The sequence below is a fragment of the Macrotis lagotis genome, chromosome 1 (assembly GCF_037893015.1).
Source record: "Macrotis lagotis isolate mMagLag1 chromosome 1, bilby.v1.9.chrom.fasta, whole genome shotgun sequence".
NCBI lineage: Eukaryota > Metazoa > Chordata > Mammalia > Peramelemorphia > Peramelidae > Macrotis > Macrotis lagotis.
The window spans coordinates 839,999,444-840,020,656 of NC_133658.1; the positions used below are offsets into that span (position 1 = coordinate 839,999,444).

Here is a 21,213-nt window from a genome sequence, read left to right on the forward strand (position 1 = left end):
AATAATCTCTCCCAAAACTCAAAGTTCATCCTGAGGACCTCACACTTAATAAAACCTTCAAAAATTATCCTTGTCATTCAGTTAACAAGAATTTATTAAAGTATCTACCATGTGCCAGACATTGTGCTAAGCCCTGGGGTTACAGAGAAAGATTTAAAAAAAAATAAGAAAACATGATCCTGATCACAAAGAGCTCACATTCTAATGGGGAAGACAATATTCAAGTGGTTATGTACATATAACACACATCCAGTGTATCCAGTGTAGATGCAGGTAATCTTAATCACAAGAAACTAGCAGTGAGGGTGTCATGGGGCTAGGAAGACCATCCTGCAGATGTTGAGGTTTGAACTGAGTCTTTTAGCTAGGAGGCAGAGATGAGAAGAGAGTCATCTGAACATGAAGGAAAACCAATGAACAGACGCAAATCAGGGGACTAGCAAAGAGTTCTTCCTAAAATAGCTGGAGGCTCACTGATAAAGAATAGGGTCAAGAGTGAGAAAGATCTGAGTTCAAATTGAACCTCAGTTCTTTACTAGCTATGTGGCCCCAGGCAAGTGACAACCATTTTTCCCCCACTCAGCTTCCTCAAGAGAAATATAATCTGGAGGAAAAAGTAAGTCTGGTGATTTTAGCACACCACCCCCTCACTCATATCTAATTCATATGCATGTTTATGGCATCACCTCCCTGATGTCATGATCATCTTTGAGAACAAAGGAAAAACATCATGAGGATAATTATAGCATAAACCTTGCAGGATTGTTGTGAATATCAATTGAGATTAATATTTCTTAAAAGTTCTCAGCACAGTATCTGTTATTTAGTAAGTACTAAATCCCTCTTCAAAATATAACTCTTATTTCCTCCTCTAAATAAAAAGTGCTCTCCCTATGTGGACCCAATGGTTATATCAAGATAATAAATAAATTTCTGTAGGCATAGTTTAAGATTTGAGCCTTGCTCAGCTCACCTTCTTCCCTCAGACTTTTCTTCCTCTGTCAGTAATAGACCAATTGGACTGGCAGGTCTCCAGCTTCTCACTTTTATAAACATTGGTCCTGATGGGAAAAAGCAGCATGGGCAATGAATGACCTCCCTGAGTGGTAAATTGCTTTTAAAAGAAAAAGACCTTCCAAGAAGAACAAGAAAGAGAAAGAAATAGAATCTTGGATTTCTGAATATTTATACAACTTACCAGCTCGGTAAATCTCTATCCCTTTGCTGACTAGGAGACTGAGAAAGAGCTATATGTGACTTTGGTTAGTAACAAAGCCTGCAGTTGGGAGAATGGTATCTTCCCCTCCAGGGACTGTGCTCTCCCTTCTGGCAAGTCCTTGTTCTCCAGACCAGTCCCCCAGGAAGAAAGGAAATCTATATCTTCTTCTTATGTCCTTAAGGGACCTAGATTTATCCCTTGGAAAAGAGCCAATTACCTATTTTCAGAAGATTTGGAAACTTCTGTGTTTCTAGATGCTAGAAAGAAAAAAGGAAAGAAACTAGGAGAAAAGAAACAGCTCTGCATCAATATAGATGAATCAAAAACAAAATAACTCAAGACTTTATAAAGAGCCACTGAGGACAACCAACCTTTGTGGAAAAAAAAAGAAAGATATTTAATGAAACATAAAATATAGACAGTTAAGTAGTATAGTGGAGAGAATGCCAGGCCTGGAATCAGGAAGATTAATTTTCCTGATTTCAAATCTGATCTCAGACGCTTACTAGCTATGTGACTCTTGGCAAATCACTTAATCTTTTTTACCTCAGTTTCTTCATCTGTAAAATGAGCTGGAGAAAAAAAATGACAAATTGCTCTAGTATCTTTGTCAATGGAATCATAAAACGTCAAGCATGAACAAAAAATGACCAAACCACAACAATTATATTGTTATAAATTTGATGCCCTCTAAAATGTAGAGTAATCTCATTGAATTTCTTTGTGAAGAATAAGAGCATTAATCAATTGGTTGCCCCTTTGTCTTCATCTTTCTTTCATTTGTCTTGGAAAGATCCATGTATATGCAAGTGGAAAATAGAAAGAATCATCCTTGTGAAAATTCTGTGAACTCAAGGAGCAAAAAATTTCAGGAGTAGAAAGAATTTAGGAAGGTAGGTGCTTCAGATCAGGAACTCTGAAGCTTTCATTTTGTTATAGACCTGTGTTACTGTCTGGTATAGGAGGCTTTCTCAGGTTACCTAACATTCATTCTTTTTTTTTTTTTTTTTTTTTTTTAGGTTTTTTCCCAAGGCAATGGGATTAAGTGGCTTGCACAAGGTCACACAGCTACTTGATTATTAAGTGTCTGAGGTCAGATTTGAACTCAGATACTCTTGAATCCAGGGCTGGTGCTCTATCCACTGCACTACCTAGCCACTCCTCTAACATTCATTCTTGAAAGAAATGCTGAATTTCAATTAGATGTATGAAATTAAGATTTTAATAGTTCCCCCGTCTAATTTCATATACCTCCTGAATTTTATGCATGAATCCCTTGGGGATCCCTTAAACTCAAGTTCAGATCCTTGAAATATGGATTAGATACTCTTTCAAAATAAGAACAACAAATTTCCCCATACCCTATCTCAAGGAGCTCTGTTCTTCCATGTAATATAAAGAGCCTCTCTTTGAAGAAATTATATTGAAATGTTAAATGTTAAGTTTCTTTTATCCCCAGCATTTATCACAAGGTGCCTGACCCATTATAGACCTTTTATGATTGACTGACTAACTCTGGGCAAGTTATTTAGATTTTATCTGCCCCATTTTCCTATTCTGTAAAAATTTATTATAAAAAAATTTATTATAAAATAGTATGACCTGTGTTGAACTGGTTCTTAGCCTAAGACAAACATTACTTTTCACCTCTGGCAAAATTTTATAACTATTCTCTATGCTTCTTTCCCATTGTACAACCACCACCACCACCTCCCCACCCCACCCCACCCCCATCTTATCTTATTCCTTATTCCTGGTTATCTGAATTTGTTTTCTTATTGTAAATTAATCCAGTCTCTCTATTCACTCCTTTTGATCTTTTTTGGCAGGAGCATGCTAATTCATTTCCCTGCCCTCATACCAGTCATGCCCTCTCCCTCTGGTGTTGTAACTGGATGTTGATGTCTGCTAAATCTTGGCTCTTAATCCTTAACTCATATTTATAGGACAGACACAGAGGTTCAGTCATAAAAATGTCTTTTAAAGGTCATTGTTTCCATGTCATTGACTCTGATCAGAGTAATCAGTTCAGCAACCAAGAAAGAGGGAGAGGTGTTGTCTTCTTAAGAAGAGATTGCACAATAACATCTAATTGTGAGGAACTTTTGATTTCTTTCCCTTGAACCAACATGTTCCTGCAACTTCCATCCTTTTACTCTTCTGCCTTTTGTAATCAAGCAGGTTAAAAAAAAGGCTAATATTTCTTCACATAACAATGCTTCAGAAACTTGAAGATAATGGTCAACATGTTCATCATACCCCTAACATTTTTTTCTTTCTGAAAACCATATTAATATCCATTGAGATTTGTCTCTGTATTTATCTTCTGTACATTTTTAAAATTGCAAATGTAATATTTCCAGTGATACATGTTTTCCTGGTTAAATAGCCTTCTTTTTTGAATTTTCAACAGAATAATTTATTTTGTAATTTATTTCTTTAAAATTTCCTATTCCTTACATATCATTTTCTGAATTCTTTGAAATTGATGTGCCAAGCTATTCATTCTCTGATGATTTTCTCACTTTTTCCCAGATTCTCCATCATTATATATCAAGATTAAGTTCCTCATTTTAAGAAGAATTGATTCCAGAACAGCAGTTTTATTATTGTTGCCTTGATCATTCAGTATTTGCATTTATTAAAAGAAGCCAGAAATAGATAGCTGTTCTGTTTCTGGCATATAAAAAGACCAAATATTCAAATAATTGAAAGGCCCCATTACTTAAGTATCATTTCACTATGCCAATTTGGGGATTTATTTATTTTTATTCATTTGTTTGTTTATTTATTAATTCATTTAGTCATTTATTTAGTCATTTATTTATTTATCTATTTATTTATTTATTTCCTCTTGCTTTTATTCAATAAAATACTGCAAAGAAAAAAATTACCTCTTATTTCTTCCTACACTGTTCTTCACCCAAATAACCTCCCTACTTCCATTCCTAGATTTCCTCACATGAATATATTTTCTTAATGTCCTATGCCAATCTATGCCTCTTTTTGTGTATCCTTTTCCTTTGGAATAAGATAATATCTTTCATAATTGTTTTATTGAATCTATTATCAGAAAATATCAATGATGATTATGATGTCAAATTTGCCTCTTGGTTATGGGATCTATTATAGTTCACTTTAGTTGCAATTTGTAGTTTGTATTTTGGCTATTATAATTATGCATTCAATGCAGCCTCTGGGGCTGAGATGCAACAAAAACGGATCAAGTCTCTTCTGTTTGTGCTAATTTTGGTCGAACAATTAACATCAAGAAAACACAGGTTCTCCACCAGTCAACACCATGAATGTTGTGAATAAGTTCACTTACCTTGCATAAACCTTCCAGGGTTGAACATATAGATGATGATGTTTACGCACACACATTGCCAGAGCTAACCCAATGTTTGGGAGACTCCAGAATAAAGTGTTGGAGAGAAATATTAGATTGTCTATCAAAACTGAAGATCTGCAGAGCCATTGTGCTGACCTTATTTTTGCATGACTGTGAAATAGGAACAGTAAACCAGTGACAAACTGGGAAACTGAATGTTTCCATTTGAATTGCCTTAGGGAGATTCTGAAGATCAACTGGCAAGATAATGTATCAAACACTGAGGTACTTTCCTGAGCTGAATTGCCAAATATTCAAATGCTACCATAGAGAGTTAGATTGGGTTAGCTAAGTGGTTTAAATGCTAAAATATGTTTGTTTATGAGGAACTTACAAATTAAGTGATCACATGGAGTTCAGAAGATGAGATACAAGGACATTCTCACTATCTTTAAAGTTGGAATCTATTGTGAGACATGGGAGACACTGGCACAGGACCACTCAACATGTTATGACCTCATCAGAAAGAGTATTATGCTCTATGAGCAAAGTAGAATTGAAGTAGCTCAAAGGAAATGCAAGATGCTCAAATTTAGAAATATCTCCACTTCAAATGGTCATATGAACTATTTGTGCACAACCTGGGGTAGAGCCTTTCAAACTCATACTGATCTGATCAGCCACAGTTGAACACACTGTACTTTGGCCCCAATATAATGATGTCATTTTGGGCCTCTTTGAGAATGAAAGGCAACTATCAGTCAACTATTTGTTTACTGACACACGAAATCAACAATTTTATTGTTGGCTCCTCTTCTGGGAAATAATGGGCAATTCCATCCCTAATATTGTTCCTAAGCATAAAAAATCTTTGTGATAACTAGATTAGTAGATAGTCATTTAAGCATTTTTCTTCTCTTTTGCTTTTTTATTGTTTCTTTCTTTTTTTTAATAAATCTGCAAGTTACCAGGCAAGCAGTTTTATTAACTTTTGTTAGGTCTAGAGGTGTAATCCATTCCTGACAAAGAGTTCTAAATTCTTATGCTTGAGGTTATTTCCAAAAATCCAAATCCCTTTCTGAGTTAGTAAAGTAAGGTTATTTGGGTATTGATCGAATGAAGCAAAATAAAATTTCTAAGCAAGTTATCCTACTTATTATTTCTTATAAACTTAGCAGTAGATGTTCACAAAATATTATTTTTAATAAACAATTTGCCATAGGGAAGCTAGGTGGCAAAGTGGATAGAGCACCAGCCCTGGAGTCAGGAGACCCTGAGTCCAAATCTGATCTCAGACACTTAATAATTACCTAGCTGTGTGACCCTGGGCAAGTTACTTAACCCCACTGCCTTGAAAAAACCAAAAAGAAAATAAAAAAATAAACAAACTGCCACAACAGAAAAAAAGAATAGTACAGAATGTACATATCCTATTGTAATCTAATGTGTATATACTTATATATCTATTACATGTATGAATATATATATATATATGTGTGTGTGTTTGTGTGTATCATTTTCTAAGATGGCAACATTTAATTCCATCAAAAGAAAAGTCCAAGCAAAGCATAAAAAGACACAGGACTCTTGGCTCAGGAAGAAGGCAGATGAAATTCAATTTTATGCAGACAGTAACAAACCAAAATGCTTTATGTTGCATCTCAACTATTCAGTGCTGAAGGATCCACATTGATTAACAATAGGAACTTGATCCTTGAGAGATGGGCTAAACACTTCCATAGTGTTCCTAACAGATCATCATCAATTGATGCAGAAGTCACTGACAGCTTACTTCAAGTTGAAGTCACACAGTCCCTAGCTGAAGTTCCAATGGAAGAAGTTTTTGAATGTCATTAGGCTCCTTTCAAGTGGCAAAGCACCTGCTGCTAATTCTATTCCAGCTGAGATCTACTGGGAGGGGGGGCATTACTCATTCAAAAAGTGACTGAAATTTTCCAGGTCATATGGCTTGAAGAGGTTGTCCCCCAAGAATTCAGGGATGCCTCCATCATCCATCTCTACAAAGGTAAAGGGAATAGATTGTCCCATGAAAATCACAGGGGTATTTCTCTTTTGGTCATTGCTGGTAAGATTCTTTTCAGAGTCCTTCTCCATAGGCTGATCTTTCACCTGGAAGATAGTCACCTCCCTGAGAGCCAGTGTGGCTTTAGAAAGGGTTGAAGAATAGTCAATATGGTGTTTGCTGCCCAACAACTCCAGGTAAAATGCCAGGAACAGAACAGAGGTCTGTATAAAATATTTATAGATAAAACCAAGGTTTTTATATTATCAGTCATGAGGGTTTATGGAAAATTATGTCAAACTTTGGTTGCCCAGAGAAGTTCATCAGTGTTGTACGTCAGTTCCATGATGACATGTATGACCGGGTTCTGGATAGTGGATGATACTCTCAATATTTTCCAGTTACCAATAGGGTAAAAGAAGTATGTGTCCTTGCTCCCATACTTTTTAGCACAGTGTTTTCAGCTATGTTATCAAACACCTTCACTAAGGATGAACATGGCCTCAAAGTCAACTAGCACACTGATGACAAATTCTTTAACTTGAAAAGGCTACAAGTCAAAATTAAAGTGGAGGGAGTGCTGATGTGTGATCTTCTGTTTGCAGATGATTGTGTGCTCAATGCAGCCTCTGAAATTGAGATGCAACAAAGTATGCATCAATTCTCTGCTGCTTGTGCTAATTTTGATCTAACAATTAAAACCAAAAAACACTTGTGCTCCATCAGCCATCACCACACCATCCATTGATGGAACCATTGATTACAGCAAATGAAGAAGTTTTGAGTACTATGGACAAGTTCACTTACCTTGGCAGTGTCCTTTCCAAGGAGTTGCACATTGACAATGAGGTTGCCTGAGCTAGCTCAGTATTTCAGAGGCTCAGGAGAAAAGTATGGGAGAAAAGAGGTATTAGACTGACTACCACACTGAAGGTCTACAGAACTGTTGTGCTGACCTCATTACTATATGCCTATGAAACATGGGCAGTCTACCAGCATCATGACAAGAAACTGAATCACTTCTATTTAGATTGTCTTAGGAAGATTCTGAAGATCTCCTGGCAGGAGAAAGATACCACACTGAATTTCTTTCTTGAGCTAAACTGCCTAGCATTCCAACATTGCTGTAGAGTGCAACTGTGATGGACTGGGCATGTTGTTAGAATGTCAGAGGTATGCTTGCCAAAAAAGCTATTTTATGGAGAACACACACAGAACAAGTGCTCATGTGTGTGGGGGGGGGTCAGAAGAAGTGATACTGAGAACCCTGAAAATCTCATGGAAGACACTGGCACAGGACCACCAAGCATGGTGTGCCCTCATCAATGAGGGTGCTGTATACTACAAGGAAGTCAGAATTGAAGAAGCTCAAAGGAAACATGACATAGGTAAGTTTAGAGTATCCACTCCAAGTGTCCTCAACTATTTGTCTAATCTTTGATAGAGCATTCAGAGCTAGTATTAACCTGATCAGGCACATAAGGACACACTATAATTTGTCTCAAACATAGTGATGTCATTTTGACCTTCTTCAATAAAGGACAAGAACCAACCAAATAAGCACATATACACCTGTGTTTTCCTTTGTCTGCATATGGGTACCTATATTTATCTAACTTTATCTTTTTCTACAAACATATTTATTAATTAATTCATTTATTTATTATCTGTTTGACTATTCATTTAACTATTTGTTTATTTCTTTAGGTGCAGTTGAGTGGTGCAGTAGAAGGAGCACCAGTTCTGGAATTAGGAGGTCCTGGGTTCAAATCCACCTCAGGTGCTTAACAATAGCTATGTGAGCTTCCCTTAAATCAAATTTAGCAGCTAACTCAAAACTTCACTTTGTGATGTCATTGGTCCTATTTGAAAAAAACAAAGGATGGAGGGAAAGGAGGGGAAGGGAAACTAGATTGCATAGCATATAAAGGACAGGTTCTGGAGTCAGGAAGATCTGAGTTCAATTTCAGTCTCAGACACTTACTAACAGTGTAACCTTGGGTAAGTCACAACTCCAGGTGACTCAAAAAAAAAGAAAGAAAGAAAAAGAAAAGAAAAGAAAAGAAAAGAAAAGAAAAGAAAAGAAAAGAAAAGAAAAGAAAAGAAAAGAAAAGAAAAGAAAAGAAAAAGAAAAGATGAATAACAACCTTTCTTAATTCATTTAATCTTAATGATATTAATTTTGTATCTAGGACTTGAGGGCATTGATTAGATAAGTTGTAGTATAACTTTCAGTCCTAAATGTATGATACTTTTAAATTTCATTGCTTCTGCTTTAGACTTCATTGTCTCACATCCAGGGTCATATCCAGATATCCAGACATCCTGATTCCTATCTGGTCACTGGACCCAGATGGCTCTGTAGAAAAATGTGAGACTAGTGACTTAGTACAAAGCCCCCGCCAACACACACATATTTAAATCCATGTGCTTTTTATGGCATCACCTTCCTGAGTTATGGTCTTCTTCAAGAATGAAGGATCAACAATAATAATTTGCTTATTTACTCATTTATCTCTTTATTTATTTGTTTATATATTTGTATGCATACACACAGCCATCTGAGATCTCAGAAGCAAGGAGACAAAGATGTTATGATTCCTTAATTCTGCTTCTCCGGTTCAGTCTCCAAAAACTTAATGGAAAGTACAGAAACTTTATGGTCTTATATCAAGTTATGAAGGTGGCAGCTCCTAAAATGTTTAACAGAGATTACTTCACCAACAAAATGACTTGTGAAGACAGCAACATTGAAATCATTCAATCAGTAAGTATCTATTTAAGCATTCACTATTTGACTGACACTGTGCTAAACCCTGAGAACACAAAAAGGACCAAAACAAAACAAAATGACAAAAAAAAAAAATCTCTGTCCTCAAAGAATTTACAACCTAATGAGGAAACATGCAAACCATACATGGAGTGATCAAGGAGGACTAGCATGTCTGGCATGGGGGCTTGCTGAGCTCTTTTTAGGTCTGCTAATCCACCTGGTGTCTACTTGTCTCTCAATTTTCACCTGATTTAAAGAAGCTGTAGCATGTGCAGTGGCCATGCCCTAGTAAAACCATCTTGACAGACTGCCTTTCACCAGTTTGAGGATAAACATAAGACTTCAAACCTATCTGTGAGTTAGGGTGATCTCTATCCCAAATAGGAAGACTACTTTTTGGAGAATAGACTAAAACAATTTGTTCCAATGTCCACAAAGGCAGCAGTATCCGGTACTGGAGAGCACTTAAAACTTCATCAAAGGTTGAAGACCCTGTGGTCATCCCTTACTTCCTGAGCCATATTCAGTCATCTTGACTTTTGTCTTGTCACTGGATATCAATGACTGTGGAACTTTGAATGAGGCTGACAACTTTGCCTCACATCAAATTCAACAGCTTATCAAGAGTTCACTTTGTGATATCATTGATCCTATTTGAAAAACAAAGGTTGGAGAGGGTAGGGGAGTGGAGCTAAGTTGCAGAGTGGATGGAGCACAAGCCTGGAGTCAGGAAGACCTGAGTGCAATTTCAGCCTCAGGGCAAGTCACTTAACTCCAGTTGACTCAAAAAAAAAAGAAAAATAAATAAAATGCTTATTAACTTGACTCCTTAACTAGAAAATAGAGATAGGTAGATCCTGAAAATACCAACAAAATGGGGAAATTTGCAAAGCAATAATTTCTTATTAAACAAAATATGACTAGAATATAATCTTTGCTTAAATGAAAGTTGAAGTTAGGACTACAATCATGTTCCCTTTAAATCCAGGCCTATTTTCAGTTCCAACTTCATGTATCTAGAGTCAGGAAAATCAATTTACATCACTCACTATCCATGATATTGAACTTTTTCAACTTTGGAGTTAAAAAATATTATATGCTATAGAAAGATAAGGCTATTTGTACTATTGAATAAGGAATCTGCGGATCCCTCTATCCCTTCTGCTTTTTGAATTTCTTGAGGATGCGCAGGCGAATCTGCTTGGTCTTGACACTATATACAATAGGGTTCATGAGCGGAGGAACAAGAAGGTAAACATTGGCCATTAGCACATGGACTATTGGGGAGGCATTTTGCCCATAGCGGCGAATCATGGATAACCCAATCATGGGTGTGTAGAAGGTAAGCACAGCACAAATATGGGAGATGCAGGTGTTGAGTGCTTTGACACGCTCTGACTTAGAAGCAATGCTCAGTACTGTGACCAGAATGAGTATATAGGACAGAAGAAGCAATAACGAGTCTAGTCCCATGGAGAAGATGACCACCATGAGGCCATAGATGCTGCTTATTCTCCGACTAGATACTGTCATCTTAATGAGGTCCTGATGTAAGCAAAAAGTATAGGAGAGGGCATTGATGGGTTGGTATTGTAGCCTTTTCAAGAGGAAGGAAGCTGGGAAGACCAAAGTCAGGGCCCTTCCAGCAATGCCCAGTCCAATCCCAATAATTACCCCATTGGTGAGGATGGTTGAATAGCGCAGGGGTTCACGGATGGCTACAAAACGGTCAAATGCCATGGCTAACAGCACAGCAGACTCAATGATAGAGAACATATGAATGAAGTACATCTGAATCAAGCAGGCATTAAAAGGGATTTCCCGGGCATGGAACCAGAAGACACTGAGCATAGTAGGCAATGTAGTAGTTGATAGACCCAAGTCTGTAAGAGCCAACATTGACAGAAAATAGTACATGGGTTGGTGAAGTGACGGCTCTGTCCGAATGATGAAGAGGATTGTGCTATTTCCTGCAATGGAAATAATGTAGACCAGGCAGATAGGGATGGAGATTAAACCATACATGGCCTCCAACCCTGGGAAACCTGTCAAAAGAAACCTAGGATAGAGGATGGAGGAATTGAAGACAGACATGGTGTTCACTGGGATGGATTTCTTCCCTGGAATGAAAGAAGAACAAATATTACTAGTTCTCTACTCACTGATCCCTGGTAAGTATGATGGATAATCATTATCATGATTTATAATCATCATACTTATCATCATCATCATCAATACCACTAAATATCTCTATATCTATTTCCATGTATATATAATGTGCAATAGCATATATGCATGTATAATTTCTAAGTTTTTCAGTATATAAGTGGATCACGCCAACTAATCAAGTGATTGAAGGCATGAGTTGCACTATTACATATATTATAGTGAGGTGTATGCATCCTTCTCACTTGCCTTTATTGGAATCATTCCATCCCAGAGCCTAATTGATAGAAAACATGAGTATTGGAGGTAGTCTGATTGCTGCTAGACTCTCTTGACCTTAAATTGGTTTTGATTTCTTCTGTATCAGTGCAGCACCACGATGGTTCAAAATGGAAAAGAACTGGTATGTGCTATACTGTGACAAAATATGACTACCAGGTTATTCTTAAACTTTCTCTCCATGTACTAATCATCAGTTTGGCCTTTCCTCAAAAATCTTCATTATTCACTTTTCTTCCTGTAGCAATAAGGAGCCACACTGTACCACCAACACTGGACAACCTGTTGTTTGAAACAGATATCTTTCTGTTATTTAAAGCAGGGACTGCCAATCAGAGAAAAATGTTTATAAACAAATTTCATGTATAAACATTGATTTAAAAATTTTACAAATTCTGAAAGATGATTATAGTAGCATATTCCTAAGATAACAAGATGATCAAATTGGATTTTTCACAGAAACTTAAGGCTTATTCAGTTAGAAAAATAATTTGAGATCAAGCTCCAGGGAGTGTACTAACAACAGAGCAGTAAAGTCTTATGAACAGCAAGCTGATATTGACAGTCTTAAAGCTACTGCCAATATCATAATACTGATGAATTATTGACAGGTCAAAGTGGAAGGTTGGAGAGGAAATACTGTATATGTAGTTATATATATATATATATATATATATAATATTTATATATGTATCTATATGCATGAATATACATATACAGTATCTGGTAATCTATTTATATTTGGTTTGCTGTCATTTTCAGTCACATTTAACTCTTCCTGATTCCATTTGGAGTTTTCTTAGCAAAGATAATGGAGTGGCTTGTCATTTATTTATTCAGCTCATTTTATAGATGAGGAACTGAGGCAAACTGAGGGTAAGAGACCCAGGGTCACAGAGATATAACTATTTGAGGCCATATTTGAACTCAGAAAGATGAATCTTCCTGATTCTGGTAGAGCCCTCTATCCACATGCCACCTAGCTACTGTCTATCTATATGCATAATATACATATATCTATATCTATCTTTCTCTCTCTTTCTCTCTCTCTCTCTCTCTCTCTCTCTCTATATATATATATATATATATATATATATATATATATAAATTGATAAAGAAACAAAGGAAAGAAAATAAGAAAGAAAGAAAGAAAGAAAGAAAGAAAGAAAGAAAGAAAGAAAGAAAGAAAGAAAGATCGGTTAACTAGGTATACCGTCTCATGATAACATAGCACAATGATAGGTGCTGTGTAATATAGAAGATACAGTGATTGTAAGAACTACTTGAGGAGATAAGACATTAAGTAATGAAATGTTTAGAAGAAATTCATCAGCTCATCTTCCCCTTCTTGCCATTGCTTTATAGAGAGGATTAAATAAAATACCCTAGCAAAACATTTGTAGATGGAATAGGCAAAAAACCCCAACAACTCTGGGTTAGACAACAGCATAAAAAATTCCATAGAAATTTAAATTCACTTATGTTGTGATCACTTCTCACTCCCACAGTCCATAGTTAGACAAGATAGTGGGTAAAGTATTAGGATAATGGGACTGAGTACTCATTCGATGTTAAAAATGTTGTGTCCTATCTTGTGTACCCTTGAATAAATCATTTCATTTCTCTGGAACTCACTTCTTTATCAATGAAAAGAAGGGAATGAATTATTAGATATTCCAACTCTTGGCATTGAATTGATTTTCCTAAGATTTCTATTCTCACAGATTACATTCTGACAGAACGACCAAGAGACCAAATACGTCCATAAGAGCAAAATCTCCTTGAAGTTTATGATCTAGCCCTAATTATTTTTCACTTTTTTCATTCAGCCACCAAAATATAGGTGGTCTTGAGAAATTATCTGGCTCAAACTCCACCTCTAATTTATCCTGGCTTTGTGGGTCTGGGAAAGTTGCTTAATATTTTATTGATTCCCAACAACTCTCTAAAATTATAAGTAGCATATCAGTAGCAAATACATATTAATAGAGGGAATTTTTTAAAATTTTGTTTATTTAAGGCAATGGGGTTAAGCAACTTGGCTAAGGTCACACAGCTAGGTAATTTTTAAGTGTCTGAGGCCAGACTTGAACTCAGGTCCTCCTGACTCCAGGACCATTGATCTATTCACAGAATCACCTAGCTGCACCTGGAATTTTCTTATTGGGATTTCACTACACCAGTGAAATTGCTTGCCTGATCCCATGCACAAAAATTCATTTCTTCTTATCTATCCATTCCAAGAAACTATCACCAACATCAGATAAATTCTAAGGTTTCTTCTGTATACTAACTTCCCATTTCTATCCTGAAATTAGGGGTGTGCTTATAAATGTTTTACAACTGACACTCCAAAAAACAAAAATCATAAAAGTACATATGAAACACTTCTGCATCATTAACTTTTTCTGTTTTTCTTTGTTAAATCTAAACAAACAACAAAACAAAAAATAACAATCTGATTCTTACAGTGCTTACCAAAATTCAAATTCTAAATGCTTTGGCTGAAAATTCAACAAGAGCCTATAGGTGTTGGCTCTAGCACACTTATTATTGAAGCCATAAATAAAGGCAATTCAGACTTTAGATTAGGCTTCCCATTTATGTTTGCATATTCACTTCTCTTTTTCTGTGTGTTATTGGAAGTGAGGATCTCCTCTATCTCCAGAAAGTCTGATGTAACTCAATTCTAGACAATAACCTTTGTATAGTATGCTTTTTAGTTCTCAGATAACCGCACCAATTCAGGTAGAAAGGACTTCAAAAAGTATTCAATCCAGAGTACATCTAAACAAAAAACTGTGTATAGTATTTGTGTGTGTGTGTGTGTGTGTGTGTGTGTGTGTGTGTGTGTGTGTGTGTATGAAACAAAAAGTGAAGCACTAACTTGAAGATGTTTAGTGATCTCTGGACAGTTTATTCTAACTTCAGGCATCTTGTTCCTTGGACAAAAAAAATTGCAGAATAAATAGAACTGATATGGTATTCATAACCAAGTTAGGTAAGCCAATGATCATAAGAGAGAACTCCCTCTCTCTCCTTAATGAGTTCAAGTCACTTGACCTGAAACCACATGCTTTAGTGGAAGGAAAAACAAATGAACAAACAAAATAAATGAATAAATATGATTTCCAAAGTTATTGTCACTAATTTTTTTAAAAATTTTATTTATAGTATTGGGGCTAAGTGACTTGCCCAAGGTCACCCAGCTAGGCAATTACTAAGTGTCTGAGGTCCTATTTGAACTCAGGTTCTCCTGACTCTCGGGCCAGTGCTCTATCCACTGCACCACGAAGCTGCGCCTATTGTCAATGATTTTTTAAATCTATTGCAAAGAATAAAATATTTCAAGCCTAGAGAAGGGGGAATGTCCACATTTTCAAAAGAAGAAGATAATGGAGTCTATAAACTTCAGTCAGTGAGACTTATTTTAAATCCTGGTCAGATTCTAGAACTCTTTAAAACAAATGATTAAAGGAATAAGGTAAAAATGGTTATACCAACATAAAATGATATCAAACCTTTCCTCAACACTTCTCTGACCTAATTATCCTATAGAATACAAGACTCAGATCTAGATTCTGTATTAGGAGATTCTAAAGATTAGAAAATGGACATAGATAAAGATAGACTCTACAGACATTTTCTGCATAGATGAATAAATTTAGAACTTGAGAAAATGTATAAACAGACACTACAAAATCTGACTGTAATAGCCATGGCTATGAAATCTTCAGGAATTAAAAATTATAGCCTGCCTCCCCCAGGATCCATTTATTTGCATTCTGTAAGTCAATCTCAAACAGGAAACTTTCCATATGATTAAAAAAATACATCTTTTCCTTCATCACAGTTTCCCTTTATCCAGAATTTGATTATTCCTTCCTAGGCTAAGACTTCACTCACTTCCTTCAAATCTCAGTTAAAGCCTCACCTTCTAAAGAACACTCCTAGGTCCTCCTTAATATCTTAATACCATCCTTTCTATTGATCATCTCCAATTTATTCTATCTTCATCTTGATTGAGCATGCTTTTTTCAAGTTGTCTCTCTCATTAGACTATGAGTTTCTTGAGAATAGAACTATTTTTTCCTTCTATATCTTCAGTGCTTGACTCATAGTAAGTGGTTAAAAAATGCTTGTAGATGACTTCTGATGACAAGTTTTGCTAAGCATATTAGTAAGGATCTTTGAAAATATGGGAGAAATTCTGAAATTGGGTGAACAGTATAGTGCAAAGGAATAATTATTTGATGGCATCTCTAAACATGTGGTTATTCCAGTTCCATAAGTAATTAAATTACATCATCTTGACCAAATCACTTTTCATCTCTGTATCTTGTTCATTCTTCAGTAAAACTGAATGGTTTCGGGGCAGATAGGTGGTTGATAGAGGCTCTGACCCTGAAGTCAAGAGAGCCTGAGTTCAAATTTGACCTTGGATATATGCTAGCTATGTGACCCTTGGGCAGTCATTTAATCTTGATTACTTTAGAAAAACAAAAAAAAAATGGGTTGTTTTCCTAAATTTTCTCTGAAGTCCTTTTCAGTTTGGATATTCTAAACTGCTACATAGTTCCAAATATGATCTCCTCTTCTTTCAAAACTAATCTCTCTACTCTTTCCAATGACCATATTGCTATACTTATTCTCAACAACCTGACTTTGCTCAGCCAACTCAGAATGACTTTCCCCTCCTAAGATTTCTATGAAATCTAACTGATCCTTTAAAATCAACTGATCCTTTAAAGGCTTCACTGTTCCACAAAGTTTTACTTTTGGAATACTACTGTACACAATAATCTCTTCTTTTATCTGATCTCCTATTTATTCTCCCCTACCACTACCATCCCAAATCTGATAATAACTAATGGTTTTTAATTCTTCATTCATTTATTCATTCATTTATACTATAGTGTCACTCATCATTTCCCCTATAAGAGGATGTGCTATGTATAATGGGGGGGGTAAAATGAACTTAATCCTAGTATAAAAGTTATAATCATACCATTGGTCATAGTCACTCAGCCCAAGACTTAAGATGAAAAAAAGGAAAGAATAACTTAACTGGACCTGTTTATTCCAAGAGAAAGTAAAGGGAAATCTCTTTTGAACTAGAAGGATTGTTGAAAATGAGAGTCTAGACTGTTCCCATCTCCTTCCTGGAAGTTACAGACTTCAAGTTTCCTCTCCTCCCCTGGACCACAAACCCCGATTTCTACCATTGCCAGAGGGAACCCAGAATCCCCTCTTCACTGTGACCTATAGGCCCACTCTCTGCTTTCCCATGGTAGCAAGCTACTCTATGAGGACAAACATTGTTTTACTTCCTTATAACTTCTAGACTTATCCCTTCACTTTATTTTGAACTTTCCTATATGCATTGCCTACTCCAATTAGAAGGTAAGATCCTTGAGAACAGAGCATACTTTCTTTTTAGCACAGTTCCTGGAACCTACTATTTAATAACATTAAAGATGCTTAGTAACATACAACATGCTTAATGGTACACAACACATTTTTAATTAATTCATAGCCCTTATCATTCTACATCTACTAATCCGTGTTGTTAACTGAACTATTGAAAGGACATTGGTACTTCATTTAATTTTTTACTTATCTCCTCAGTGTTAGCTGATTCACTGACAAGGAAACTTGAACTTGTTCAAAGTTGATTGATTCTTATTCTGGGAAATAAAGGACAAAAGAATCATATCACTCTTCCCTACACACACATTCTGACACACAAGTGCAACCACGCTAAGATTGCTTCAAAAATAGATTAAAATCATTTTGATTGATTTATCTGACCTAAACTCCTTATAATGAGACAAATACTAGCTTCTCCTCCACTACTTGAAGCAAAACAATAACATCAGCAACAAAAACCTAACAATCTTCAGAAAATAAGAAAACCATTACTCAGACTCCCTTCCAACCCATTTTCTTCCCAAGGCGAAACTCAGCTCACAGGATCTGTTCACTAAAAGATTTTTCCCAACACATTGTGTTTAGTCAATAGATTTCATGGATACATCCAATCTCTCCTGCTCTTTTTTCAATATATATATATATATATATATATATATATATATATATATATATATATCCATCAGGCAATTCTCATTCCAGTTACCTGCCTAGACAGAATGAACCCTCCCCCAAAACAATGAGTTCTCAGGCTAAGAATTTGGGAAACATTTTCTCTCCACTCACCCCTCTTTTTAAAGTCTCAATTCCTCTCAGGAACACTCAAGAAACTTTTGGGTGGATCTCCCCTGCAAATGTCCACTAGATTTTCACCCTGTGTGCACTTTGCACATGGAATGGTTACCGTGACAAGCCGTGGATGTTTATCCATGTGGTCCATGGGTTCTTCAATCTACTTTCACTTAGAGTCCTCTCTTAGATTTGTCTTCTTTCCTTAGCTTTAAAGCCTGGTACTACATTTGTACAATTACCAGCCCTTTAGTCAGTAACTATTTCTGGGCATAAGCATGATAAGGGGGTGATTGTAAGAATACTGATCTGAAAGAAAAAAAAATCCTAATAAAATAAGATATTACAGATAGTATGAATAGGGTTCATTAGATGTTTTGACCGCTTATCAGCACAAATAAATTCCTATCCATCATCTACCATGGAGCCGGGGGACAACAATATTTATGCCTTGAACATCACTATCTCCTATCCAATCAGCTCTAAGGAAGGACTCATCTGACACTCAAGGGACTCTGCTCTCCCTCAGGCCAGAACCTGGCCCAGGACCTAACCTTTCTCTATGTCAGCGTTGAGAGAAGAAGGAATATCAGCCGGTCCCTAGAAAATGACTTCAAGTCCCTAAGAACTTTGATTATCACACTTTAAAAAAAAAAGGTTTTTTGACAGAGATACTGGAGGAATTGCCATTTCCTTCTCTAGCTCATTTTACAGAAGCAAACAGGTTTAGGTGACTTTGGCCAAGGTCACATAGATAGTAAGTATCTAAGGTCATAGTTGAATTCAGAAAGATGCATTTTATCTATCTTTACAACAACTACAAGATGGTAGGTACTATCATTACCCACATTTTCAGATGAGTAAATTGAAGAAAATAAAAATTTAAGTGACTTTTCCAAGGTCACATAGATAGAAAGAATTCAAACTTAGTTCTTCCTGATTCCTATGAATTAATAAGTAAATTAGCAAGATGGACATGCATATTTATTCAAGAAAAGAAATAAAAAATGAAAGGGAAAGAAGATTGAGAAGAAATATCTGATACAGTGAGATTATCATATACATCATATATATTTCATAAGAATTGTAGTGGAGGAGTTGAGAGCAAATAATTTCAAAATCTTCCTCATTTAGAAATGGATTAAAGGTCAGAGAGGCATGGGAAGAAGATAAAAATAAACAGAAAATCTTTCAAGGATTAATAGAAGTAATATTGGGTGTTGTGCTTAGATCTGTGGTTGTTAAGAGTGTCTACTTCAAAAAGATTGACATATATACGGTTCATAAAGATTGGCATATGGACAATGTTTAGAATTGTGTGTCCATATGTTTGGGTGTTGGTTGATAAGGCCAGAATTCAATTTTGGTTTAACTCTAGGCAGGGTAGATAATTTGTTTTATTGCTAAATATAATATAACTGAAATTGATTGGAAAAACATAAACATTGTATTCTTGACCTTTACTCCAAAACCCCATGATCCTATTCCTGTGAACATGAACTCAGATTTCTGCCTCTCCATGTCCATCTTGTAGGACCTTTTCCCACATCCTCTAAAATGTTCACTGCAGGGTACTCATGCAATGTGTTCAGGGTCTTCTTTTTATTCTCTAGAACTTTCAAAGAAACTAGGAGAGCATGATGGTTCTTCAGCTATCATTATTCTCTCCAATAACCCTAGCATGATATTCTGTTATACTTATGATTTTTTGACATCTTTTATACCACTTGGATGAAATCATAAATGAGAAATCAGTTACAGAATTGATAAAATAGCTTGCTCACTAAAATGCTGGGCTAAAGCAAACATATCTAGGGCATAAATAAAATTTGTGTAGAAATATATGTGAAATAGAATAATTGTAGTATTAAAAACATTTCTTTCCTCAACATAATAGATATTGTTTAATTACATCAGAACCTAATATTGCCTATGACAGTTCCAATTTAGACAATTCATAACCTTCTCTCTATTTAATGAAATCTTAGAACTCTTACCACTAGAATGAGAGGTAAAGCAAGTTTGTCTACTCTAACCCGGACAGTACAAAATAATTCATTAAATAGTGCTTAAAGAATTGCAAAATACTTTCCTCACAACCACTCAGTGAGGTAGTTAGTGAAAGCATTTATTGAATTTCACAAGAGGTACCTGAAACTTTGAAAAGTTAATTGTAGTTTTTTCCTTAATTCCACAACTAGGAAATATCTAAAGTAAGATTCAAACTCATTAGATAAACTAGGGATAGCAAAGATGATGATGATAGAAATATGCTTTTTCAGTGTGTGTATTGAAATTTATTTGTGTGGATAATATGCAAAAAAAAGAAAAAAGTGTGATTTTCCCAGTTCAAAGACTGTTTATTGTGGGAACTCTATTCATTAAAGGAAATCAGGTATATTTAACAAAGGAGAAAATATGGTGTAGTTGTTATGAAATGGACTTGGAGTCAAGAAGATTTGGGTTTATATTTCACCTCTGGCTGACTGAGTGACTAAAAAAATCCAAAATTGTATTGCCTTGGACAGTCAACTAAGGAAAGGATCAATTAAGGGGTCATTGAATTTTTCAAGACTATCTCAAATCTCTTTTTAATAAGGAAGTCATAGGTCCATAGCTTTAGGACTGGAAGGCAATTGAGGGGAAATCTAATCTAGTTCAACCCCTCATTTAAAAGAGAGAGAAGTTGAGACACGCTGAAAACAAGAGCAACAATAATAGCAATAATACACTTGTTTTAAGCCAAATAAGGGGCCAAGCATGAATTCATACCTGGGTTCTCAAATTCTAAATCCATTATTACCAAACCTTAGCTTGGTTTTAAAATTAATCTCCAGTTCAATAATCTCTTGTCTTGTAAAACAACTTTGATTCAGGAGAGATAAAATAAAGATAATTTCTGCAAATACATCCTACTTTGTAGTTGACATATGTTGCAGTCTTATGATATTAGGAATGTGCTCCTGGGGCAGCTAGGTGTTGTAGTGGTTAGAGCATCAAACCTGGAGTGAGCCAGCCAAGAGTTCAAATCAGACCTCAGACATGTGACCTTGGGTAGGCCTAATACCTCACAACCCCCCCCCAAAAAAAAAAAAGAAAAAAAAAAGAAATGTGCTCTTTTCCATAAATTCTCATAGGAAAAATAAAACAAAACAGTGAGTAACTGCACTTTATTCCCAAAAGGGGAAGACTATTCTTACCTA

General features: G+C 35.7%; 1 protein-coding gene across 1 annotated transcript; it reads right to left on the reverse strand.

Annotated features, from left to right (window-relative positions):
* Positions 1 to 10,498: 10,498 nt before the first annotated feature.
* LOC141489385 (olfactory receptor 51G2-like) lies at positions 10,499 to 11,440 on the reverse strand. Its single transcript, XM_074190041.1, has one exon. It carries the CDS (start codon positions 11,438 to 11,440, stop codon positions 10,499 to 10,501), a length of 942 nt encoding a protein of 313 aa, XP_074046142.1.
* Positions 11,441 to 21,213: the final 9,773 nt, after the last annotated feature.

Coding starts and splice junctions, on each gene's coding strand:
- LOC141489385 (XM_074190041.1), bottom strand. CDS start 11,440: ATGTCTGTCTTCAATTCCTCCATCCTCTATCCTAGGTTTCTTTTGACA.